Source organism: Tubulanus polymorphus, chromosome 3, assembly GCF_964204645.1.
Source record: "Tubulanus polymorphus chromosome 3, tnTubPoly1.2, whole genome shotgun sequence".
Classification (NCBI taxonomy): Eukaryota; Metazoa; Nemertea; class Palaeonemertea; order Tubulaniformes; family Tubulanidae; genus Tubulanus; species Tubulanus polymorphus.
The window spans coordinates 5,411,203-5,435,894 of record NC_134027.1 but is presented as its reverse complement, the minus strand read 5'-3'; the positions used below and the strand labels follow the sequence as shown (position 1 = coordinate 5,435,894).

Sequence of the window (24,692 nt, the reverse complement as noted above, 5' to 3'; positions counted from 1 at the left end):
ATATATATATATATATATATATATATATATATATATATATATATATATATATATATATATATATATATATATATATATATATATATATATATATATATATATATATATATATATATATATATATATATATATATATATATATATATATATATATATATATATATATATATATATATATATGAATCTAAATCTAATCTACAATATCTATGAATCTAACCAACATCTTTTCCCAAAATACAGATACCTACCAGTCAGAATACGAACGCCTTTGTCAGCCAAACCCGTGTGTATGGCCTAGGACGTCTTGTTATGCGGTGAAAGATGTAACTGGCAATGTCGAGCGATACTGTGGTTATAGGTAAACATAATCGTCTCATTCTACATGAAAAATAAATGTCTATTCAGAATAGATGATAATTATTTTATGCCGCTCTCAACGCAGAGCGGTTTATATAAAATATATACACCTCATATTACATTTCAAAGGTAGGTTTTCACGTCATACTTGTCCAGCTGCGAAAATTTGGAACACTTTGGCAAATGCACTTTTACCATGCCAAAATTGTGTTCAATGTTACAATCCACCCGGTCTAGAGACAACATTTCTTTAAGTTGATATAGTGGGGAAAGACCATTTTATATTTTAAAAAACACACACAATGATTGAAGTCAATCGAAAACGTTTGATTCTTTATTTGTTTCTAGGAACTGATGAAGGATCTATCTAACTCCAAGTTAATGGCAGTCGGGCATCTGGTGTCCACCGAGTCACATACCGAAATATATCAAATGGTCAGATGTTTTCAGGTGTTTCTGTAATATTTTTGAAGTTTCGGTGATTTTTCCTGTCTCGGGGACTCTCAGGTTGTAACGGTAATAGTTAATTTATAAGGATACAATAGATTTCACGTCGCTGAACTGGCCAAATGGCCCGCTGGATCCGTCGCACTCGAGTATTATGTCCGGTCCACAGTCCGTGTCCACAGTCCGGTCCGCAGTGTTTATACGTCACGGAATTCCCTTTTTGTTTTTCTATTACTTCCGGGTTTCCTGGTGTCAAAGAAAATGTGCGCCACGATCACGCGCGTATAACCATATTTTTTTGTCGTAGCAAATCGATTTTGGATTAATTTTTTTCATACACAATTTCGATCACCATGTCAGAGATTGAGAGGTAAGTCCTTCTGTGTAAATTGATTAAAGATACTAACTAATAGCAAGAAGCAGCAAAGGAGTTGGCACTAGTCTGATCTTGACGACTGACTGAGACCATCAGTATCAGCCCAGTATCTCATAACAATTCGATAACGATGAGTGATATTCTGTTTTAGTCAGTAATCTGACTTTGGTTTAGTTTCACGATCGGATATTTTCACAAACCGCATCAGTTGGTATAAGCCCATCCGATTATAAAAAGCTTACCACTCAACGATGGCAGGTAACTATAACTAATTCTGTCTTTGATCCAATTCTCAAGTGTTGAAGGTAGAGAAGAGATCCTTGCCTACCGTCGTGGATGGTTTCAATGGGTACCAACGTCTAAAGAATTTCTAGCCAAAGTTGAAGAGAGTATTTTTAGTTGTAAGTTTCCATAAATGCGCGAATGTCGAAATAAATGATGCAATTGATAATTTGTTTGTTTTTTTTATGCACATCATTCATGTTTCAGATATCAAAACAGTTTTACAGTCGAGATATGTATACATCAGCAATAACAGACAAATATGGACAGTATGGGCAAATCCGAAACAATCAGAGAAGTTACCAATTGTTCTCATCCATGGTATGGGTGGGGGAGTTGGTCTATGGTCACTAAATATTGACAGTTTAGTTGAAAAGAGACCCGTTTATGCGTTTGATCTGTTAGGATTCGGACAGAGCTCACGATGTTCATTTAGCAAAGATGCGATGGAAGCAGAAACGACTTTCGTGGAATCGATTGAAGAATGGCGTAAAACAATGGGTTTAGAGCAGTTTATACTACTCGGACATAGTTTAGGTGGTTTTCTCGCTAGTTCGTATACTATCAGTTACCCTCAGCACGTAAAACACTTGATTCTCGCAGACCCATGGGGATTTCCTGAACGTCCTCAGATTCATGAACGCGAATATCCAATACCTATATGGGCTAGAATGATAGGTGCCTTACTCTCTCCATTCAATCCTCTATCGGTGCTCAGAGCTGCTGGTCCTTGGGGTATGTATCCGTAGCATACAGATATACATATACATGTAGGCCTAATTGTAAATTTCGAGTCAATTAGTGTTTCTAAATTTCTAGGTGCTGGACTTGTACAACGATTTCGTCCGGATTTAAATCGAATATTTTCTTCTATTCTCCCTGAAAATGTTATCTTTCAATACATATATCATTGTAATGCCCAAAATCCGAGGTAAGCTCAGTTCTTAGTGGGAACTTGTTGCTGCGTAAAATTAACATCTAAATAAACTATCGTTTCGTTGTCTTGTCTTTTAGTGGTGAAACAGCATTCAAACACATGTCAATTCCATTTGGATGGGCGAAAAACCCGATGGTTCATCGCATAACAAATATTCCAGCACGCATACCAATAACGATGATATATGGGTCAAGATCATGGTTGGATACAGGGATAGCTTATCACGTGAAATATCTAAGACATGAGTCTTATGTTGATGTGCAGGTATGAGAATTTTGGTGTTATTCAATCTAATTTCAATGATATTAATACTATAGCTACATCTACACTAGCATTTTGTACCGGGGTTATGCGTCTATGCGTTATGAAACACTGGTTCAAAATGCAGAGTTTTCCGCAAAACCTGGGTTTAGAAACTCTTCTTGAAAAAGAAGGGTACGCTCCGCATTGATCCCGCATTCGCTTAACCCTTTCAGTGCTGACTAATTAATACCTTATAGTGCTGGAGAAAATTTGAAAATTCTAAAAAATTCCACCCTTGTGTGTTGAACAATGGGAATACCACTATAGTGCGTCTACACCGCAGTGCGGTGTATCGTTAGTTACTAGTATTTCACTATGTTTGACACTTGCTGCCATTTTTCAATAGAGATAATTACTAATTACTAATTACATCAATACACCGCAGTGCGGTGTACTAGCAAAATCCATCACTGATTTATACACCGCACTGCGGTGTAGACGCACTGAAAGGGTTAAAACTCTGCATTTTTTGCTAGTGTAGTCAGTGAACCCGTGTTCAATGCAGGGTTCGGGCGCCACAATTGACCTTGAACTTGAACTACAGATGTTGCTTCTTACTACCGAAACTGCGTTAAGTGTAGACGCTGTGAACGCGGGTTTTCGTTGAACCCGGGTACGTTGAGACTAGTGCTAGTGTAGACGAGGTTTATATAATTCTGAGCAGCATAACTAGATAAGTGAATTTCCATTCATCTAATAGGTCATACGCGGAGCTGGACATCACGTATATGCTGACAGATCAGACATGTTTAATCTTCTGGTAAAGAAGATTTGTGACACGGCTGACCATGTAACAGCTGCACCGACCGCAAAATCATCTGATAATGGAGAATTAGATGACAATAAATCAGATGAAACTGTTGAATCCTTTGATGATCTTAAAGCTGGGGATTAATGAATGCACGACTTCCAGTCATTCGTCAAAACTTCATATAAGATTGATCTATATGATGTTATTAATAAGTTATGAAAATGTTGTATTACTGTAGTTAATACGTATTTCAGATGATTATTTTAATGAATTTACAAATCACTACCTCTTTGTCACTGGACCAGTGTGTAAAAACTATATATTCTTACTTGCTGTGATATGTAAATGCTATCTTAACTAATTTGATGTGTTTAAAAATTTATTATAAGTTGTTTGTACTATACAGAGAATAAATGATTCTATGGTAGAATATATTTTCTTCCTATCAATAAATGAGTGGAGCCAAGCGTGAAATTGTTGAAATGCATTTTTCCATCCTTTGTCCATTTCTCCCAATACAAAAATGATGGAGTTTGTGAAAAAACTGATTACCCGTAGAAAAAAATCTGATAACTGGTAGAAAAATAGTTACTTTTAGAGATTATCACAATTTTTTATTATAATTAAGCCTCATCCAGCACAGACTAGATATAACACAAACTTCTAGTTTAAATTTTTCCATTGAACACACAACAAAGAAAAACAGACATACAGTAATTTTCACAACCAAATGCAAACAAAGTGGAATTAATCCGAGAATAATTTTGGGGTCACATATTATTAGTCGAATAATCATTTCAGATCGATAACTCCAGCCAAAATTTTGATAAAATGCATAACCATAGCACACGATGAACATAACCGGCATTTCCCCATAATAAAACTCATTCCAAATAATAAAATTCAAACATGTATTTCCAAAATAAGTAGATTTCCCCACGCTAGCCATCATTTTCTACAAGAATCGATGGCCACATGCGCCACCACCAAACCCACCATGGTGTCCACCCCTACCCCTTGGCCTACCAGGTTGCACATTAGCCCTGTCTAATTGTTGATTCCCAGGACCCGGACCCAATTCAACATTTTCTACCCCAGCATTATTCCCTGCAGCAATATTTGCATTTACTTCAGGATTATTCACACCTTGTCCTTCTTGTTGACCTTGAACATCAATATCATTTTCCTGTTGCTGATCATTATCTTGATTTTGCCGTTGACGATGATGGACTGGACAATGATGGTGATGTCCACGACCCCGATGTTGACCATTTCCATGAAAACCATTATGGTGGTGATGGTGATGTGGACGAGGCCCGCGAAAATTTTGCTCCGGACCACGGTGATGATAATGATGATGGCGTGGTCCATCAAACATACCTCCATGTCCATGTGGAGGTCCTTCAAACATATGTCCATGAGGAGGTCCATCAAACATACCTCCATGTCCATGAGGAGGTCCATCAAACATACCCCCATGTCCATGAGGAGGTCCATCAAACATACCACCACGTCCATGAGGAGGTCCATCAAACATACCTCCATGTCCATGAGGAGGTTCATCAAACATACCTCCATGTCCATTGGGAGGTCCGTCAAACATACCTCCATGTCCATTGGGAGGTCCGTCGAACATACCTCCATGTCCGTTGGGAGGTCCATCAAACATCCCTCCACCTCTTCCTGGGAAGAATTCTTGATCCGGCATTGGACCAAATGGATCAAATCGAGGATGCATCGGTGGATCGTGATATCCAAACACTGGATTAAAATAACCGCCTTGTCCAAAACCTGTAATGGAATTCAAAGTTAGTTTTCCCCATGCGCTACAAGTGGATAGAATAGCAGATACATGTATTATTGTATTAGGTATGATCAAAGGAAAATTTTTAAAGTGGTATGAAGCAGCTAACCTCCAGGCATTCGATCATAATCGCCACCAACAATACCCCCTCCTCCATATAAAGGATGCATCGGACCGAAAGGTTGATGAGGAAAATGAGGATGAGGGCCCCTAAATGGTGGCACAACTGGATAATATCTTCGAGACATTTCTCTCATCTGTTTCCTACGACGAACGGCCTCCTTGAAAAACTGAAGAACAAACAAAAACATGAACTTCTGCAATTCTGACGTATTTCAAGGCATCATGATCAAAAAAAAAATTTCAGTAACTAGTCATTTTACCTGTATCCAATCTTGATTAAGTGAATTATCACTACGACCTGGAAATAAATAAAATTTACAGTAAAACCTTCCTTAGCGAACACCTCCCTTAATGAACGCCACTCGCTCAGTCCCAAAATATGAAATTCATACATCAGTACCTCCATATATAGTGAACACAACACTTTATTCTGGGACAAAAATTTACTTTCACATAGTGAACAGTGATTATGTGCCAACCTGGCTAAGTTAAGTGGCCTTTTCAAATAACTTTTTATGCTTAGGTAACCTGGCTTTCCCGTTAGTGAACATTTCCTAGAGTGTACACTTTTTGCTCAGTCTCACAGGCACTTTAGGGATGTTTTCTGTATCTAGATCGTTGCATAACTTAAGTCAAGAAAAATAGATATGCTATACTCCATCAACACATACTTCCAAAGGAACGTAGATATAAACGTCGCCACAACATCTTTTCTCGACACAGTGGAAGAAATTCTTTGTTGACACCTGACATTCGCACTAAACTGCGAGCATCCAAGAACTGCAGGACATGCAACTGAAAATAAGACAAGAAAAAGTCAGCATGAGTATAATCTGCACTCAAATACACACGCAGTTGCATGGTTCCATTCCTAATTCTACCTTTATTTCATGAGCCAGACCAGATATCCCTCCAGTATGATCCAATCCAACACCTGAAATTGAGATTTCACATGAATATAATCTTTGATACTCCAGATTATGTGTAAATAAATCTAAGCGAAACGGTCAAACTCACATGTCCGCATATTCTCTAATAGAGGTTCAGCAATCGCATCTTTGAAAGCTCTCGACAATTTGGCAAGTCCGGTATAAACTAGAGTCGGGTCTGGAATTATACATCATTATATATGGTAGTTATTATGTGGTTCGGATGCATGTTGCATAAAAAACTCAATCTATTTGAAAAACAAACCCTTTCTGACGGTCAACACATAATGAGAACATTTCAGTTGAATTTTGCATTTGGGCTGATCATGATCTCGAACGATTCCTGTAAATTATACAAGATAAAGCACAATCTAATAGACAACACAGATCCAAGATTTTCTACCTCATTCAAGACTTTCTTACCATGAATTACAGCAATATCACCCATAGGTACACAAGTAACGGCAGCAGTCACACCATAACAACTACTGTGTGTAAACTGTAATGTGTAAACAGATGACATCTGGTTCCACATCATTGGCATGGCAATGACTGATCCAGTAGTATCTGAGATATCTTCTTCAGACACCTGAAAAAAAAACAACAGAATAACACTGAATATCAATGAAAAACTGCCGTTCTACTATATCCTCAGGTTTCATAATCTTCAATTTCAAATCTTCAAAATTCATCTCGCCCATGAAAAAATAGTAAGCCCTTACCTTTGGGGCAAAACCTTTTTCTATCATCAATGCATTGATGACGATACATAGAGCTTCCTGTTTTTTTGTTGGTTGTACACACTGATAGAGTTGTACAAGGTTCTGGGGGAGTGTACCGCCATCTACAGACTCATAGCACAGCATAGGTTCTTTCAAGTATCTATTAACAACAGGATCATTTGGAGGAGGAGTCTGACAAATATCCATAGCCTGTAGGTCACTCGATGTTGACGGAAGACTCTCATCTATGGCTTGTTGCGATTGGGATGTCTGTTCATCAGTTGCTGTACTTGCAATAGAAGGAGGATCTTCATTTTGCGTATCTGGAGAGGTAATTGTAGGCTGCAACATGTAAAAATTAACTTCATTCAGAATTTCAGAACCGATAAATCATAGGCTTAACAAACACATCTCAGAGGGAAGACATTTAGATTTTCATACAATTCTAGATTTTATTCAAAATCAGGTAGATTATGATATTTACCAAACTCTGTTCAGTATTTGGTTTAGGAGGTTCAACTGTAGAAAGCACTGTTACCATATCACCAGCTACTATCCCGAGATTCGCTAAGCTGACATCTTCACCCAATAACTGATCTGTTCCATTCAAACTAAGTTCAAAGGATTCTCTGAAATACAATTTTCAAAGTTGACACCACTGACTGGCACTGGACATGGTACCAACAAATGCATTCGTCAAGATGAAATCCCTAATTTTTAAGATCGATACAAATATAATACTCTGTTATTCCAAAATATATGTTGTATTTTCAAATTGTAAAAAATGGTACAAACAAATTACGATTGATGAATAAAGTATAATTGAATTGAATTGATCATCTACTACGATATTGTCGCGAGCTTAAACACCTACACTGGTAAAGATAATTCAGTTGAAACCTTTTTCTTCAATTCCATTAATGTACATTCTTCCAAACTAACGCCTTCGATATCGATGACAATCCTTCGAGGGCCATATTTTACACGTAATTTCATGGTTTTGAAGATGTGTTTCCTCACTCGCAACGGGAATCCCAGAAAATCCCAAATGACGTCATACACAAGCGTCTGGGTAGAGATTAATAATCTTCGTCTTTTCGAAATGAAGAATTATAGCGATTTCTACATAGTTTTAGCATCATTATACAAACAAAAAGTATAATTTATTATTGAAAAGCCATTAAAAAGGCAATACAAAATTGCAAAGATAAATTCAGCATGGAGACTAAAATATATACTATAATGTGGTTACTTCATTTAGGTCTGTCTGCAGAGTTTCCAGAACCTGTCATGTCAGGGCCCAAGACCTGACATGACAGGTGGGACCTCAGGTGACAGGTCGATTTGCTAAAATGAAAATCGTAATGACTGAACCGATGATAGACGATTAGAAGATATGATAGGCGCGGATTTAAAACAAATGATAGCCGATAAGAAACAAAAAGAACATATCTTAGTGCTTTCTGAATATATTATTCAAAAACAAAAAACAAACTATGGTGTGTTATGAATTCATTTAAGAATTTATGTTTGCCTTGTAAAGATGCAATGATTGTGAATTATTTGATTTCAATAATTTTGAAGCGAGACCTCACACGGCAGCTCGCGCCATTTTGCAGAGCTTCTCGGGACCTGTGGTGACAGGTCTGCACTAAAACTGATGAAATTGAAAAAACTTTACTTTTTATAACCTTTATATAGTAAAGAGTATAATATAAATTGCTAACCATAGATAGAGTTAATCTTAAGTTACTATAAAACAATAATTTTGAAGTGAGACCTGACACGGCAGCTCGCGCCATTTTGCAGAGCTTCTCGAGACCTGTGGTGACAGGTCTGCATTAAAACTGATGAAATGAAGGAAAACATTAATTTTTATGGTCTCTTTATAGTAAAGAGTATAATATAAATTGCTAACCATAGATAGAGTTAATCTTAAGTTACTATAAAACAATAATTATGAAGCGAGACCTCACACGGCAACGCGCGCCATTTTGCAGAGCTTCGGGACCTGTGGTGACAGGTCTGCTTGAAAACTGATGAAATGGAAAAAACTTTACTTTTTATGGTATCTTTATAGTAATGAATATAAAATAGATTGCTAACCATGGATATAGTTAATCTTAAGTTACTAAAAAACATTAATTATGAAGCGAGACCTCACACGGCAGCTCGCGCCATTTTGCAGAGCTTCTCGAGACCTGTGGTGACAGGTCTGCTTGAAAACTTACTTTTTATGGTATCTTTATAGTAATGAATATAATATAGATTGCTAACCATGGATATAGTTAATCTTAAGTTACTACAAAACAATAATTTTGAAGCGAGACCTCACACGGCAGCTCGCGCCATTTTGCAGAGCTTCTCGGGACCTGTGGTGACAGGTCTGCATTAAAACTGATGAAATTGAAAAAACTTTACTTTTTATAACCTTTATATAGTAAAGAGTATAATATAAATTGCTAACCATAGATAGAGTTAATCTTAAGTTACTATAAAACAATAATTTTGAAGCGAGACCTCACACGGCAGCTCGCGCCATTTTGCAGAGCTTCTCGGGACCTGTGGTGACAGGTCTGCTTGAAAACTGATGAAATGGAAAAAACTTTACTTTTTATGGTATCTTTATAGTAATGAATATAATAAAGATTGCTAACCATAGATATAGTTAATCTTAAGTTACTACAAAACAATAATTTTGAAGCGAGACCTCACACGGCAGCTCGCGCCATTTTGCAGAGCTTCTCGAGACCTGTGGTGACAGGTCTGCTTGAAAACTTACTTTTTATGGTATCTTTATAGTAATGAATATAATATAGATTGCTAACCATGGATATAGTTAATCTTAAGTTACTAAAAAACAATAATTATGAAGCGAGACCTGACACGGCAGCTCGCGCCATTTTGCAGAGCTTCTCGAGACCTGTGGTGACAGGTCTGCATTAAAACTGATAAAATGAAGGAAAACTTCTCGAGACCTGTGGTGACAGGTCTGCATTAAAACTGATAAAATGAAGGAAAACATTGATTTTTATGGTCTCTTTATAGTAAAGAGTATAATATAAATTGCTAACCATGGATAGAATTAATCTTAAGTTACTATAAAACAATAATTTTGAAGCGAGACCTGACACGGCAGCTCGCGCCATTTTGCAGAGCTTCTCGGGACCTGTGGTGACAGGTCTGCACTAAAACTGATGAAATTGAAAAAACTTTACTTTTTATAACCTTTATATAGTAAAGAGTATAATATAAATTGCTAACCATAGATAGAGTTAATCTTAAGTTTCTATAAAACAATAATTTTGAAGCGAGACCTCACACGGCAGCTCGCGCCATTTTGCAGAGCTTCTCGAGACCTGTGGTGACAGGTCTGCTTGAAAACTGATGAAATGGAAAAAACTTTACTTTTTATGGTATCTTTATAGTAATGAATATAATATAGATTGCTAACCATGGATATAGTTAATCTTAAGTTACTACAAAACAATAATTATGAAGCGAGACCTCACACGGCAGCTCGCGCCATTTTACAGAGCTTCTCGGGACCTGTGGTGACAGGTCTGCATTAAAACTGATATAAGAAAAAAACTTCATGCTTTAAATTGATGAGTTGATTTAAAATCAGTCTCAATAAAATCAGTCTCTATATTGCATTCGGCTCTTTTACATGTACATCATAAAGACAATGAATATATATAGTGAGACTTCAGGACTTCAGGACAGTGAGGAGTGTTGCCGAACTGTGATAGTGAGCAGATAATTTTCAGTGTCTTATTGCGGAAACGAAATATCAAGACCTCGATTCATCTAGCGAAAATATTCTCTTATAATGTGCTCTTATTTCTACATTAATTAATTCATCTTTGCCTGAAACTTATTTTTTACCTTTAATACAGAAATAAGTCATAGTTTACACATAAATATTTTCTTCTTATAAATCAACCTTTCAAATGAATTATTTGTCAGAACATTTTCCTTATCGTTATTGTTGAATCATTTTCGATATTAACGACGGGTCAGAATATTCATTCAACTCAAAATGTTCTTCCATTCGTCTAACACATGCCTAGATATTTCGCCGTTCCGTCAAATATTGTCATGAGTTTGGGTTTTTTCGGGACCTGACATGACAGGTCAGACCTGTCATGTCAGGTCTTAAGACCTGACATGACAGGTTCTGGAAACTCTGCAGACAGACATCAATCGGTTACTTCCGGGTTTTGGGGAAAACCCTATCGCCCAAAAACTAACTAAATATAGTCACAGGAATGTTCTATTTTGTCGAGTCAACGGCCACCATGTTACCATTTCGAAAATGAAATAACTAGTTTTGATAGACAATTTGAAAGTCCGGACACACGACAGCTCACTGCTACAGTACCGTACTACCTAATAGCCCATCCTTGCCAGGGCAAGATTAGGAACCAACCACCCCCAGGACAGCAGCAACTGACACTTTGGTGACACTCCCCACTAATCAACCAACCACCCTAAGGCGACCGTCGTAAGCAGTTACCAATCAACAGCTGGTATTCCTACCAGCACCAAAAATAAGGCAAATCAAGTAGGTGACACTTTCCATCATTGAAGATGTTGACATGGTTGAAGAATTCGTGGAGATAGAAAATCACACAGGGACTTGACACAAAAGGATTTTGACCCCAGTATCCTAGGTACTATATGTAAATAGAAGTACCTAGGATACTGGGGTCAAATTCCTTTTGTGTCAAGTCCCTGTGGAAAATTAGAATCCTAGCCTAGGACCTCTAGCCCATAAATTCATCAAATTCAAACAATTAGAGCCAAAACAGTAGAGTAATAGGCTACCTACAGGAACTCATTTTTCCCCCTCACTTTAGTCGACTGGAACAGATAAGGCGGTTGCGATCGATCAAATCTGCTCTCTGGTCCAGCCGCCCATGCCATTTGAACTCGACACCCTCTTATGACACTGAGGTCTGGTTGTCGCAGAAATCACGATCAAGATCAAAATCCTCCACTAAAAACCGAATATGGTTGTAAAATATAACTTGAATGTTTTTAGATGTCTCAATTAAGAGCCTCACAAAAACATGTGTGGAATCTCAATGATGTTCTTGGGCAAGGAGCCACAGGTGCTGTTTATATATGTCGGCATAAGGTAGGGCTAAAATCTCTAGTAAAAAACGTAGGCTATTTGTGAATGGGAAAATACCTTGAATTCTTACGGCATGCGCTTCATTTTTCAGAAAACCGGCGAAAAGTTTGCAGTCAAAACTTTCAACATGCTCAGTAGGCATCAACGTCCATTGGAAATTCAAATGAGGGAATTCGATGTCTTGGAGCGTTTGAATCATCCAAACATTGTTAAACTTTTAGGCGTGGAGGAAGAGGTAATTGAATGGCTACCCCATATATGGTTTCGCACATTTGCATTTCATGCATATTTTTCTATTTGTCTAGAATTCAGATCATTCCAAGGTGATCATTATGGAGTTATGTACGGGTGGAAGTCTATTTACACTCTTAGATGATCCGGATAATGGCTATGGGATGGATGAGGATGAATTCTTATTGGTCTTAGATCACGTCAGTGAGTATTTTATCAACAAGTTATTGAATATCTAATCATGAAATGAGACCACAGGTGTTCAGCAATTATGAAATCCTTGCCTTGAATTTGTAGCTTGTGGGTTGAAACATCTCCGCGATCAAAATGTTGTTCATCGTGACATAAAGCCTGGAAATATTTTGCGCTTTGTTACTGAAGATGGAAGGTAAGTTCAACTGTGAATCAACATTGATATATTTCTCAACTGTCTGGTACTAATTAATTCTGTCATTTTAAGTTCGATATACAAACTCACTGATTTTGGTGCCGCGAAAGAGTTGGCCGAAGAAGAACAGTTCATGTCACTGTATGGGACTGAAGAGTATTTGGTATGCTATCCTATTTATCTGACTATGATTTTAAGCTGTCATGGTACCACTGAATATATGATACTATTTGACTTACAGCATCCTGATATGTATGAAAGAGCTGTGCTTCGTCAACCATCTCCAAAGCAGTTTGGTGCTACTGTAGATCTATGGAGTTTAGGTGTAACGCTATACCATGTTGTTACCGGTGAACTACCATTCCAACCTTTTGGAGGTCGCCGAAATAAACATACCATGTATGTCCTTAATAAACTACCAGTGATTTCTTATTTTCACTTGGACCTATTTTAGAATTATCACTGAGCTGTTATTTTTTTTTCTTTTCCAGGTTTCAAATTACAACAAAGAAAGAATCAGGGGTTATTTCAGGGATTCAACGCTCAGAGGGAGGTAGAATCGAGTGGAGTCGCCAGTTACCTTCCACGTGTCTTATTTCTGAGTAAGATTTTTCATAAGCATGAAGCGAATGCTATCTGTCTATGGAAATCATAACGATGTATTTGTAATTGCAGTGGACTGAAGCGGCTTTTAACTCCATTATTAGCAGGCCTACTCGAGTGTAATCCAGACAGAGTCTGGGGATTTGAACAGCTCTTCGCCGAAACCTTTAATATTGTTAGCAAAAAGGTTTTACATGTCTTCGATGTTTGGGCTAGTAAATGTTTAAGAATATATGTGGATAATAATGAAAGGTATGAAGATGCATATCTATTATTAAGAGTTGATATTCACAGCAAGTCAGTAGTAATAAACATGTATTTTGATATTTCTGAAGGTATAATCGTATTCAGGAACTGATTGCTGAACAAAGTGCTATTGGTCTAGACCAACAGTTGTTATTGCACGATGGAAACAAGCTACTTGAATTGATCTCCCCATCTGATCCATTCACTTTATACCCAGAGACGACTGAACAAAACCCAGTGTTTCTGTTTCCAGCCGACTATCAGGAGTTCACAAATCTGCGTGTAACCAGCATTCGTGAGTACTGGTAATGAAAATGTACTTTATCAAAAAGAAAAAGAAAATGTGTGAACAGTGCAATGTGTTAAATTTTGTAGCTCCATTTCCACATCCCTCAAACCAGGAGAATCTTGACCAAGATTACATACTCGCAAAATCATATGCCAGTAACTTATGTTTTATCAAGAACCAGATTAAAAGAATTATTACGAAACAGAATTTAATCAACCGAGCAGTCAAAATGTTTTCGTGAGTATCAACCATCTTGTCTCATCGATTCAGTTTATGATTGTATTATAGTTTACTCATTCTTTATTGTAAAGACACATCATCACTAAAGACACAGAGAGAATAATGAACTACATGACTCATTTTTCGGCTGTGTGCGATGAAACGTACAAACGAATGCAAGGTTTCATTGAATTCCACGAAACACAGAAGCAATTGCTGTCTATATCATCTCGTCATTACGGAACTGTAGGCAGACAACCAATCCTAGAAACTGACCTAAATTCATTGATAAATAATACAATGAAGGCATCTGAAAAGGTATGCAGGATTTGGTATTAATTATGTGTGAGAATCTTTGCCGGTGCAGCAAATACATTTTGTTAATTGTAACTGCGGTTTTTAAGTTATCACAAGACATGAAAGGAATGAAAAAATACTGTGATGATTACTACAAGCGATTAGTTGAAAAGAAGGAACTCTACAAAATGTGGCAGCCTGGTGTTACGTGCGATTGCAAATGGTAAATATATTGATTATTTGATCAAATGGAAACCTGGGTATAAAGCATTTTACGAATTACATTAAATCGTGTCTTTTAGCATAAAAAGAATGGAAATATTAATTAGTGATGCCAGACAGATTACGCTTGAGTTTAAGATGGACAGAAAACGACCCAAGCTCTCTTTCAATGATAGACAAGTTCATATGTTCAACAGGTAGTTCATTAACGCTGAAAAAGAATTGTAGCCTTGTGCATGATGTTAGTTAGATGAAATGTTTACTCTCTTACACTTAGAACTCGTCTGATACAAAGTGGTGATGCTGGCTCAAAATTTGTCCGTGAGAAATGCTTGGTTCATTTGAATGATATGCATCGCAAAATGGCCGATTGGTTCAGGTATGACCCATCATTCAAACTTCTAAAATACCATTTATTTTGAACTTGCCTGATAATCTCAACACGTTTTTTTTAGAGTGGCCTACAAAACAACGGGCAAAGTGAAAAGTTTAGAGACTTTCATGAATGACCTATGTGAAAATCAAAGAAAGTACAGCAAGAACCAGGATGCTGTAAGTTGGTTATGAATTTAAATCATAGTAACCTATTTCAATCTGCTTCATTTGTCGATATAAATCTACGTGTTTAGGCACAGATTGCTTACAGAGCTAAAGTGTGCGATTGGTTCATTGATCTCGATTCGCAAATAGGAACCAAGACTGGTGGTGGAAATGTAAATGCATCAGTATCACAGAATGCACAAAGTAATGAAAGAAAAGCACAAACTCGAGCTCTACTTTACAAACTGAAAGATGAGTAAGTGGACTAGTTTTCTTTTTAAAATGAATTAAAACTATTATGCTTTAAGTTTAATTTCTTTCTGTTTTTTAAAGGTTAACCAGTTATGAAACAGAAAATGAAGACAGCAAGAAGCTGATGGATGAAAATGAACGACTGATGAAACGGTATTTCGTTTTCAAAATTATACTAGTATTCATGTTTTCAGCATTTCGGTATTTCGTTTTCAAAATTATACTAGTATTCATGTTTTCAGCATTTCTTAATGTTTCACGAGATATTGATTGAAACTTACTATTGTAGATTGCAAGAACTGAACATAGAAAACGGTCAAACAGAAGCTGAACTGTTTGAATCAATGATTTCACAATGATTTACTTAATATTTCGATGTAATGGACAATAGATTTGGAAGGACAACAGGAACAATACAAACTCTGATCTTTGATGCTATTAAGTGCAAGATTGTAAATACCTTATCTTAAAATGATGAAATCTTATATAACTTCTATGTACATACATATTTTATTTATTTTGATTAACCCAAACTACCGGTATGCAATGCAGATCAATGCATTAAATATTAGTATATGTGTAATATTGGTCAGTGGGAAAGAAAGTCAAACTATACATTGATGTTGTTAGTGTGTAATACTACTGTATACATGTATGACCATCAGATGATATCAAACGTATAATCTCAATATAAACTATAACTCATAGAAATGAATGTATAATCGTGCATTTATTATCATCAATGTAAATAAAACGTTTATATAATTGAATCATTTGATTTCTGCAGTTTTGATTGATGTGTCTGTCTATCATTTACATCATCTATAAATGCCATGCCATTTTCACAGGTGATTGAAACATATCAATACATAATGGATTACGGTATCTGTACACAAGATTATCGAACAATAGATAATTTATTTAACTTTGTTGTTAAGTGAATCCATCATTAACACTCTCCTGAGGTTTTGCCACAACAGAATTATAATGCTCGCCTAGTCCATAAATGTGTCGATGGTACCTGCAATTATACAAAGTACAGGCAATCTATTTAAGTTAAGTTATTGAAACTAGGGGTTCATGCCCACTTGGTGAAGTGCTTGATAGTCTGACCATTACATTATTCAACATTCCCTGATGAACAAATACAGTAATCAACAGACTTGAAACTCCAGCACACTCATAGAACCTGTCATGAGCTTGAATTTTGCAACTGATTGTGGTTACAAAATATGAATAACTACCAATATTTATATTTAGAAATACTACAGCCACTATTTCACTATTCAATAGCCCATGGTGAATATATTAAGAACCCACTGACCTATACAAATACTTACGACAATATGAGTACAGATTTTTTATGTTCATCTCCTATTACAATACATGGTCCATCTGCCTGCACCACTTCAATAGGATGCCTCAAAACTTGTGAAAGAGCTTTCAACTGAAATACGGGAGGATCAATAGTTAAACAGCAAATCCTACGTTAACTATACTCGTAACAGACACTTATTACCTCTAATTGTCCACCCCAAGCTGTGGTAGATTCAACGTCATGGCAATATGCCTCATAATTCTCTGAAATAATCATTAGAATGTTGAGATGGTCACATATAGCATTAAGATAGCAGTAGCTATTGATCGTTTGTCTACCTTGGGTAAATGGATCACCAGTATGTGGATTTGTTAGAAATGGCATGAAATCATCTGCATTAGCTCGGAGATAATCAGCCGTTTGTTTGCGTAAGATTTCAATTGATGACTGCATGAAAAAGAAACTTTATAAAACATCACAAAGCAAAACTGAAACGAATGTGATTAGCGCGTAACGCCTGATACAAACCTCTACACCTAAACGCCTAAGCTGATCTTCAACGGCCGAGTACATGCTGCAAGTATATTCACCATTAATAAGACACTACAACATGCAACATTCGTTATCTAATGACATCATGGGTATTTCAAGATAGTTATGACAAGTGCGTTTGAGTAAGGATGCGTGAATATTTCTGTATTTAGTTTTACTAGTTGCCCTTCCTGTAGGAAGGACTTCAAAAATATGTCTATAGACTCATTGATTGTTCCTCTCCACGGTAATCTTTAGTAAAAGGCGAAAGATTAAAACGCGGTTGAAGAGAAACCAGAGTACCAATACAAGGTGGATCAGATTATATGTAGAAATGGTTTCGGTCTTCTTGATCGGTGTGCGTTACAATCATATTTATGTTGTAAATGTTGCTTTAATTAATCGAATATATATTTTTCAAGTAAGTTTATAGAAAACAAACTTTTCGGATGATAGAAATATATTTCGATACTTTATATCAAAACCTATATCTATTTTGTATGAATTAACATCAAGAGTTAAAAGCTGGGCCGGTATATTTAGTTCTGATATTGCCCACCAGGGATGGCCACTGTACAATACATACCAGTTGCCGTCTGATGGGATCTGCAAAGGGAAAATTGAAAAAAAGATACACGCTACATAAATCTGCCTGTCCCATCTCTTCATGTCTGAATAACAAGAACAATATTGGCAATCATTCAGATTTTATATCATTTAATTACCTCATGTATCATGAGATTTCGGCCACTCAGAATTGTTACTAATTGAACAGCCTCTAAATTTCTTGCACCTAGTAAATTGTCAATCTCAGCTTGTTTGATATTATCCTCTGTTTCTTTTTCCTTAGCTGCTTTCTTATCCTTAATTGATTGAGGATCAAGTGTGAGGTAGTTATGACAGTTGTAAATGATACATTGAAAGTGGAATAGTATTGAGCGAACATAATCAAATCCAGTACACTATTCGATAATTTGCTTACCCTCCTCTTTTGAGCTTTGCTAACTTTCTTCTTTTCTTCTAATTTACATTCACCATTTTCTGTACCAAGTTCTGCTAAACCCTCAGACAGATCTTTTACCTACAATCGAGTCACTTCTTCGATCAGATAAAGTGGCCAGAATTTCATTAGCAGTCAAAGTTCTGGTTTTTGTATTTATATAGATATAACAACAAAAATTAAATGAAACAAGTTGGGGAGAAAATTGCTCACAATTTTTGATGAAGTAAAACATTTCAACTCTTTTTCGTGTTTTTCATCTAGTTCAGCTTCTAATCTGGCTACTTCAGCTTGGGACTCTTTCTTCTTTTTCTTGTCTCCTTTTGGTACACTGTGTTTTATCTTTTGAATTATAGCTGAAAACACAAACAGAAGGATATTTTGTTCACAAAACTTTTAAAATCAATAGATACGATGAGATTGATTGATGATCTTGAGCTGAGTCCCGAGAGATGAATCGCGATCGTATCGGCCGGCGGTGGTGGGGAGAAGCAAGGAGTGACACAAACAAATATATGTTTATCAACAGCTCTACGGTTGAATTTCCTACACATGTTTTGCAACTAATTCATAGCTATTCTGCCGAAGTGCAATCAAACCGCACCCTGTAGTTCTTTTTTCTCTTTACGCTGTTTTTGCAGTAAATCTTCTTCAGATTCCATACTGATGATATTCTCTGCGCTGGCCGCCATTTTGAATCACGGGTTTTTCGCCGAAGACTGTCTATGGTGGTCAAAAAGGCCAAATGAATACATCTAATAATCCAGAAAATCTAAAATATATATATACTCACAATATAAAATGGAAATAGGGAAAAAATAATACTAATGCATCTATGGCTAGCCTTACATTATGATTAAGTTAGTCAATATAATAATTGATTGAATTTAATTTGATATTGACAGTGAATTCCCAGAACTTCTTCAACACCGCAAAACTGCTGCTATAAAATGGTACTATTTTCAAATTCTTGCTTCTCAGATATTCATCATCGAGATAAGTTTGAATGGCTTTAATACTGCTGATGGTCTAGGCGTGAATATTTGATAACCCTTAAATAGAGGCATCAAAATTCAGCCCCAGTCCCTCTTCTCAGACTCTGCTGTTGTTCAGTATCAGTATCAGTATCAGCATATAAGTGAGTGACCGCTCTGCGATCTTGCACTGGTTAGCTGTACATAGTCCTTTATCTGCGTCGTAGTGCGCTGCTAAAAGGGGATAGACTAGTTTCAGTTCATTTTGCTTTATAATTAAATTTCAGTTCGTAATTTGTCCATTGCTTGTCAAGTTTTTTCTTGAATAGGTCTAGTGATTCGCATGATACAACATCATCAGGTAGAGAATTCCAGATATTCACTATTCGATTGCTGAAGAAGTTCGCTCGTATAGATTTTTTGCTTCTACGTTTCTCCAGTTTTAGAGAGTGCCCTCGTGTTTCTCTTGGTCTAGGGTCTAGATGGACGATGGAGCTTGCGCGATTTATTTTATGGAGATATTTGTAGGTTTCGATCATATCTCCACGCAGTCTTCTATAAGATAGGCTGGGGAGATTTAGTACTCGTAATCGTTGTTCATATGGAAGATGTCTAATATTTCTAATAATGTTCGTAGCTCTCCTCTGGATACTTTCGAGTTTGTCAATCTCGGCGATAGAGTTTGGTGCCCAAACACACACTCCGTATTCTAGTATAGGATGCACGAGTGATTTATACAGTAGCAGAAAAGCACGAGTGTCTTGGAAGTGCATCGTTCTTTTTATCGTGTAGAGTACTCTGTTAGCTTTGTTAGCAGAATCGGTTATATGGGTTTTAAAGTTAATTTTATCATCTATAATCACTCCGAGGTCTTTTTCGGCGGTACTTCTTTTTATAGGTACACCACTCAAGCTGTAGTTGAAAGGATTCGTTTCGGGTCCAAATAGTGAATAGGAGTGAATGTGTGCCGTGGCCTGGCCTGGCCTGGGGCTAGTCAGTAACCTGTCTCTGGTTTAGTTTCACCAGGGAGGTGGGAGTGAATCCATGAAACTAGATTGCAGACCACACCTGGAAAGTCTAAGGCATGTTCTTATTAGGCCTATTCTTCTACGTATATCTACTTAGGCCTATTAGTATTATTGTACTAACTAGTACCAGAAGCTGTGGTGTTTTGACGTAGGTAGGGCTATCCATGGGCGTCATCATAGGGGCGTCTGGAGGGCAGATAAAACCCCCTCTTAAATCCAAGTTCTGTATTTGATTAGTTCGGAATTTTGTTTTTCTCACATTCTGGAAATTTCAAATTATTTTTCCTCCTAAGGTCCAGAAAACGCCCCTCTCAAAGCTTTGAATTTAAAGAACCTAAGAACATTCAAGCAATTTCAAGAATTTAGTTGATAGCTGGTATTCACTAAGGTGGAGTTTATTCTTCTTACTGTAGTTTCTTATTTCATTTTGCCTTGTTCAAGCATGGTCGTTTGAAGGTGAAAACAACTGCGGAACAGCAAGAAGCAAAGAGGAAAGAACGTGAAAAGAAATTATTGCTTTATACTGGTGCCACTAAGAAAATCTTTCAAAAGGTTAGCTACCCGGATAGTTTCATGAGAAGCAGTTTCACTTGCCCCTAGCTACTGAAATCAGCATTGTTTTCATGTTTGCAGAGAACAGATGGGGAAAATGATCAGGAGGCACTGAATATATCCGGTGAAATATTGTCGGCAAATCCAGATTTTTATACATTATGGAACATTCGTAAAGAAGTACTGACACATCTCATTAACAATGAGTATGAAACTTATTTACATTGCTATGTTTGGTCCATATTGAATCTTTATTTGTTGATAATATCTGAATGATGGATGTTACTCTCAATCTAGAATGTCGGAGGATGATCTGCAAAGTCTACAACAAACTGAGTTACATTTCTTAGAGCAATGCTTGAAAGTGAATCCCAAATCCTATGGAACGTGGCAACATCGGTGTTGGGTGATGGATAATCTAGGAACACCTAACTGGAATAGAGAACTGATGTTGTGCAATAAGTTTTTAGAATATGATGAACGAAATTGTAAGTTTATGCGCTTGTTGAAAATTTTTTATTGCCGCAATGGCGTAATGAAACTATGTTTTCGCTCATTGAACTTGTGTTATTTTTTAGTTCACTGCTGGGATTATAGACGATTTGTAGTTGCACGGGCTAATGTGTTACCTAAAGATGAACTAGCATTTACCGATCAGAAAATTGGAACAAATTTTTCGAATTTTTCCTCCTGGCATTATCGCACTAAACTTCTTCCACAAGTTCATCCGGATGAAAATAATCAGGTTGGCGTACAAGAGGAATTCCTTCAGAAAGGTACAGCCTTAATATGATCTCCAAAGGCAGCAGTTTGGTTTTGTTGTCATACGGAATTTCATATGTATCAAAATTTTTGTAGAGTTTGAGCTTGTACAAAACGCATTCTTCACAGACCCTAGCGACCAGAGTGCTTGGTTTTATCATAGATGGTTACTAGGCAGAGGTAAAATGATCTACGAATGTACATAAACCTGAATGAATATATAAAGGGAGCATCGAATAGTTTTTTCTTGGTGTGTTTTAGGTAAACGAGACCTCACTATTGATTTACTGTATGTAAATAAACAACACAACAGAATAGTAATCACATTATCAAAGCCTGTTCAGGTTAGTAACATAAGACTTTTCTTTTTGTTTCAAGTCTACCCCAGTATTTATTCCCCAGTATTATAGGTTCTACCCATTCTTGTAACAGATTGGTGTTGATTGCACTGTCACTCTAAAAATAAATCAACAGACAGTTGAAGCCGCTGAATGGAAGTCATGTTCTTCAACTGCATATCCGTGTGAAGTTTGGGTATCCTTTTAATTGAAACAAGTAACTTTATTCTTAGATATTACGGTACCTTCATACAGTTTCTAATTGTTTGCGATATTTTTTTAACTCAATACTGTAGACATGTAATGTAGGCAGTTATCTGACTGATAATCAATGTGAATGCTTGGTTAGTGTGGCAGTAGATGATAATATCAGAAATGTTTCCGTATCTGAAACAGCTAGTGAAGTATGGAGTAAAGACTTAATTCTACCGGGAACTTTATTCAGGTATTGGTAATTACGGTATTTATTAGTTATACAAAGATATTTTGTGAATATACATACAATACGTTTGGATCTGTTGTCTTGTATTGTAGTTTAGAGATGAGTGCGGCTACTAATTCAGTTCTGACCCAGGAGTTAGAATCCTGCCAACAACTGGCTGAATTAGAACCAGATCATAAATGTAAGCAAAAAACTGCCCATTAGGTTGAAAGAAATGATGCCTTGTTTTTCCTAATCGGCCGGGTCATTTTGTATACTGCAATGAAATTTGTAATCAGTTCATTTCTATAACTGTTTCATGGTTAGCTTGGTCATGATTTTAAAAGAGTAATGTACCGGGTACGGTATATAGGCAGTCGGATGGGTCAACTTTTAACCTCAGCAGAAATGAGAAAGGAGGTATCAAGTTGTTAAGACTTAGCATATATTGAACCTGTTCCAACTTGCAGTCTTACCTATAGTGGTATTTGGTAATGAAAGAAATATCGGTTCTCATGATTTTAGGGACAATGCTGACCATAATTTCACTGATGAAAGCCTTGGATCCATTAAAATATGAACAGGAAATGTTAGAATATTTTGATACTCTTATCAAGGTGGATCCTTACAGGACCAATTACTATGAAGATTTAAGTAAGTGTGAACATTATTTCTGCAGAATATGAACTCGGGTGGTGAATACTGAAATTTGTTATTTTTGTTTCTTTAGGGAGTAAATATCTGATAGAGAACAGCATTGAAACGTTAAGCCCTGAAAATCGTAAAATTGATCTCAACGGCAAAAATCTGACTGGAATTTATCATCCCGAGCATCTTGCCTTATGTACACATGTAGATTTATCACAAAATAGAATATCATCACTGAAGAACGTCAACTTAATTGCGTGTGTGCAAGAATTAAACCTTGAAGGAAATCAACTGAGCAGCGTATGTGATGTGGAAGGACTGCAGTTTCTACAAAAAATCAATCTAAAAAATAATCGTATCCTTTTTATGAAGTCAGAAAAATGGTTTTTAGCTGAAAATCGTGTAGTAATTGATAGTTATATCTTTAACCATATACGTGCAGATATTGTGGAAGTCGATAGTTTGAAATCGTTGACACGTTGTCCTCAACTATTGCTGGTCGAATTAGGTGGAAATCCTGTATGTGATGTGAGCGATTTCAAACGAAAAATGTCCGAGCTTTTACCAGAAGTAAATTGGACTGTTTGAACGCACCCTTTGTATTTGAAATAATGAGTGAAGAACCTAGTCTTTAAGAGAGAAGATTAATTATGATTGGGAATCACTACTATATTACTATATATAGGAGATAAAGAGTGAAGATATTTTCAATAATTTGTTGTAATTGATCAATCTTTCCAATATATCATGGTGAAATTCATCTTTTAAGATATAGATGTAATAATTGCTTTGCATATATCGAATAGAAGTGACATTTTAATTTGAAATCTATGCAATTCATTCCATTTTGTTGTATTATGATACTTGTAGTGCATGATTACATTTGAAGTCTTTGAATGTGAATGTGTGGATTCTTGTTATCTGGGTGACCAGTGACAAAGATGTGTATTTTTTCAGTTTAAATGATACAATAGCTTAATTTTGATTATTTGCTTTTTACATTGTATTCATCAAAAACTATTAACTTTTTCAATGAATAAATTAAAATAGCTGTAATCATTATTGTAATCTTTTTCCTTCATCTAAAGCGATCAATGGTGGCTGATAAGGGCCATAAGAATATTTGAAAGAAAAAAATAAGCAATTTTTATAATTATTAAAAATATTTGAAAGAAAAAGGAGACCACGGAAATTATGTTACAAAGCTCAGGTGACCGGATAGTGGCGCCACCATACGTATAAACAATTCATTACACCGACTAAGCCGTCCCATATTTATGCTTATCCCTAAGGCTCAGCGCGTTTTTGAAAAGATATAAAAAATTCCCCATCTTAAGTGTTCCCACTGCGTTGCAAGTTGATAAATACATCCATATTTCCAATCCATCCCGTCGCCATTGAATTTAGAGCTATCGGTGAATAGAATAGTACCTAAGTTTTGGAACAATGACTGAGGAAAGTGAGCATATAGTTTTTAATGTTTCACCTGCTGGGAAATCAGCGAAAAGGAAGACTTACTGTTCTTACGCCAAAAATCGGATGAATAAGAAGCTCTGTGATTGGGACCGAGCGAAAGAAGGTTTTGACTCATTATGGCAAAGTAAGCGATTTAGTTCGCCTTAGAGATTTGAGGTCTCTATTTTTACCACACATTTCAATGGC

General features: G+C 36.4%; 5 protein-coding genes and 1 non-coding gene across 7 annotated transcripts; 3 read left to right on the top strand and 3 right to left on the bottom strand.

Annotated features, from left to right (window-relative positions):
* Positions 1-1,050: 1,050 nt before the first annotated feature.
* Positions 1,051-3,857, top strand: LOC141900988 (1-acylglycerol-3-phosphate O-acyltransferase ABHD5-like). The gene is made up of 6 exons (XM_074788034.1): positions 1,051-1,174; positions 1,478-1,581; positions 1,670-2,197; positions 2,282-2,393; positions 2,477-2,663; positions 3,403-3,857. The coding sequence occupies exons 1-6, from the start codon at positions 1,158-1,160 to the stop codon at positions 3,595-3,597; spliced, it is 1,143 nt and encodes a 380-aa protein (XP_074644135.1). The 5' UTR covers positions 1,051-1,157; the 3' UTR covers positions 3,598-3,857.
* A 166-nt stretch (positions 3,858-4,023) lies between these two features.
* LOC141900974 (F-box only protein 7-like) lies at positions 4,024-8,095 on the bottom strand. The gene is made up of 11 exons (XM_074788013.1): positions 7,906-8,095; positions 7,516-7,660; positions 7,032-7,373; positions 6,733-6,898; positions 6,575-6,652; positions 6,398-6,487; positions 6,262-6,314; positions 6,052-6,175; positions 5,641-5,678; positions 5,367-5,547; positions 4,024-5,244 (listed from the first exon to the last, which is right to left on the bottom strand). Exons 1-11 carry the CDS (start codon positions 8,025-8,027, stop codon positions 4,409-4,411), a joined length of 2,175 nt encoding a protein of 724 aa, XP_074644114.1. The 5' UTR covers positions 8,028-8,095; the 3' UTR covers positions 4,024-4,408.
* Positions 8,096-11,261: 3,166 nt separating this feature from the next.
* On the top strand, positions 11,262-16,203 carry LOC141900972 (serine/threonine-protein kinase TBK1-like). Its single transcript, XM_074788010.1, has 19 exons — positions 11,262-11,598; positions 12,079-12,174; positions 12,263-12,406; positions 12,477-12,606; positions 12,700-12,790; positions 12,863-12,953; positions 13,032-13,189; positions 13,282-13,392; positions 13,466-13,645; positions 13,729-13,934; positions 14,015-14,165; positions 14,240-14,465; positions 14,552-14,667; positions 14,747-14,863; positions 14,944-15,045; positions 15,122-15,218; positions 15,296-15,462; positions 15,540-15,611; positions 15,748-16,203. The coding sequence occupies exons 2-19, from the start codon at positions 12,079-12,081 to the stop codon at positions 15,815-15,817; spliced, it is 2,325 nt and encodes a 774-aa protein (XP_074644111.1). The 5' UTR covers positions 11,262-11,598; the 3' UTR covers positions 15,818-16,203.
* Positions 16,188-19,005, bottom strand: LOC141900995 (deubiquitinase OTUD6B-like). Of its 2 annotated transcripts, none has more exons than XM_074788046.1 (10): positions 18,912-19,005; positions 18,521-18,663; positions 18,290-18,388; positions 18,033-18,170; positions 17,894-17,913; positions 17,305-17,350; positions 17,115-17,223; positions 16,978-17,039; positions 16,799-16,905; positions 16,188-16,479 (listed from the first exon to the last, which is right to left on the bottom strand). In XM_074788046.1, the coding sequence occupies exons 1-10, from the start codon at positions 18,997-18,999 to the stop codon at positions 16,392-16,394; spliced, it is 900 nt and encodes a 299-aa protein (XP_074644147.1). In that variant the 5' UTR covers positions 19,000-19,005; the 3' UTR covers positions 16,188-16,391. The 2 variants fall into 2 exon arrangements, with proteins under 2 accessions (XP_074644147.1, XP_074644148.1); XM_074788047.1 differs by having other exon boundaries at positions 17,894-17,978; positions 18,101-18,170.
* On the bottom strand, positions 17,492-17,610 carry LOC141902995 (U5 spliceosomal RNA). Its single transcript, XR_012619034.1, has one exon. It is a non-coding gene; the product is annotated as a U5 spliceosomal RNA (small nuclear RNA).
* Positions 19,006-19,200: 195 nt separating the features above from the next.
* LOC141900981 (geranylgeranyl transferase type-2 subunit alpha-like) lies at positions 19,201-24,077 on the top strand. The gene is made up of 13 exons (XM_074788025.1): positions 19,201-19,260; positions 20,751-20,861; positions 20,943-21,067; positions 21,159-21,349; positions 21,440-21,637; positions 21,720-21,803; positions 21,885-21,967; positions 22,056-22,157; positions 22,258-22,406; positions 22,496-22,584; positions 22,908-23,036; positions 23,113-23,385; positions 23,473-24,077. Exons 1-13 carry the CDS (start codon positions 19,258-19,260, stop codon positions 23,616-23,618), a joined length of 1,683 nt encoding a protein of 560 aa, XP_074644126.1. The 5' UTR covers positions 19,201-19,257; the 3' UTR covers positions 23,619-24,077.
* Positions 24,078-24,692: the final 615 nt, after the last annotated feature.

Coding starts and splice junctions, on each gene's coding strand:
- LOC141900988 (XM_074788034.1), top strand. Junction 2,198..2,281: donor CAGAGCTGCTGGTCCTTGGG/GTATGTATCCGT, acceptor CTAAATTTCTAG/GTGCTGGACTTGTACAACGA. Junction 2,394..2,476: donor TGTAATGCCCAAAATCCGAG/GTAAGCTCAGTT, acceptor CTTGTCTTTTAG/TGGTGAAACAGCATTCAAAC.
- LOC141900972 (XM_074788010.1), top strand. CDS start 12,079: ATGTCTCAATTAAGAGCCTCACAAAAACATGTGTGGAATCTCAATGAT. Junction 12,954..13,031: donor ATGGGACTGAAGAGTATTTG/GTATGCTATCCT, acceptor TTTGACTTACAG/CATCCTGATATGTATGAAAG. Junction 13,393..13,465: donor TCCACGTGTCTTATTTCTGA/GTAAGATTTTTC, acceptor TTGTAATTGCAG/TGGACTGAAGCGGCTTTTAA.
- LOC141900974 (XM_074788013.1), bottom strand. CDS start 8,027: ATGAAATTACGTGTAAAATATGGCCCTCGAAGGATTGTCATCGATATC. Junction 7,661..7,905: donor ACTGAATTATCTTTACCAGT/GTAGGTGTTTAA, acceptor ATTGTATTTCAG/AGAATCCTTTGAACTTAGTT. Junction 6,176..6,261: donor GTCTGGCTCATGAAATAAAG/GTAGAATTAGGA, acceptor TCTTATTTTCAG/TTGCATGTCCTGCAGTTCTT.
- LOC141900995 (XM_074788046.1), bottom strand. CDS start 18,999: ATGGCGGCCAGCGCAGAGAATATCATCAGTATGGAATCTGAAGAAGAT. Junction 17,040..17,114: donor TGGTGATCCATTTACCCAAG/GTAGACAAACGA, acceptor TGATTATTTCAG/AGAATTATGAGGCATATTGC. Junction 16,906..16,977: donor CTTGGGGTGGACAATTAGAG/GTAATAAGTGTC, acceptor CCCGTATTTCAG/TTGAAAGCTCTTTCACAAGT.
- LOC141900981 (XM_074788025.1), top strand. Junction 21,068..21,158: donor ACACATCTCATTAACAATGA/GTATGAAACTTA, acceptor CTCTCAATCTAG/AATGTCGGAGGATGATCTGC. Junction 23,037..23,112: donor CAATTACTATGAAGATTTAA/GTAAGTGTGAAC, acceptor TTGTTTCTTTAG/GGAGTAAATATCTGATAGAG.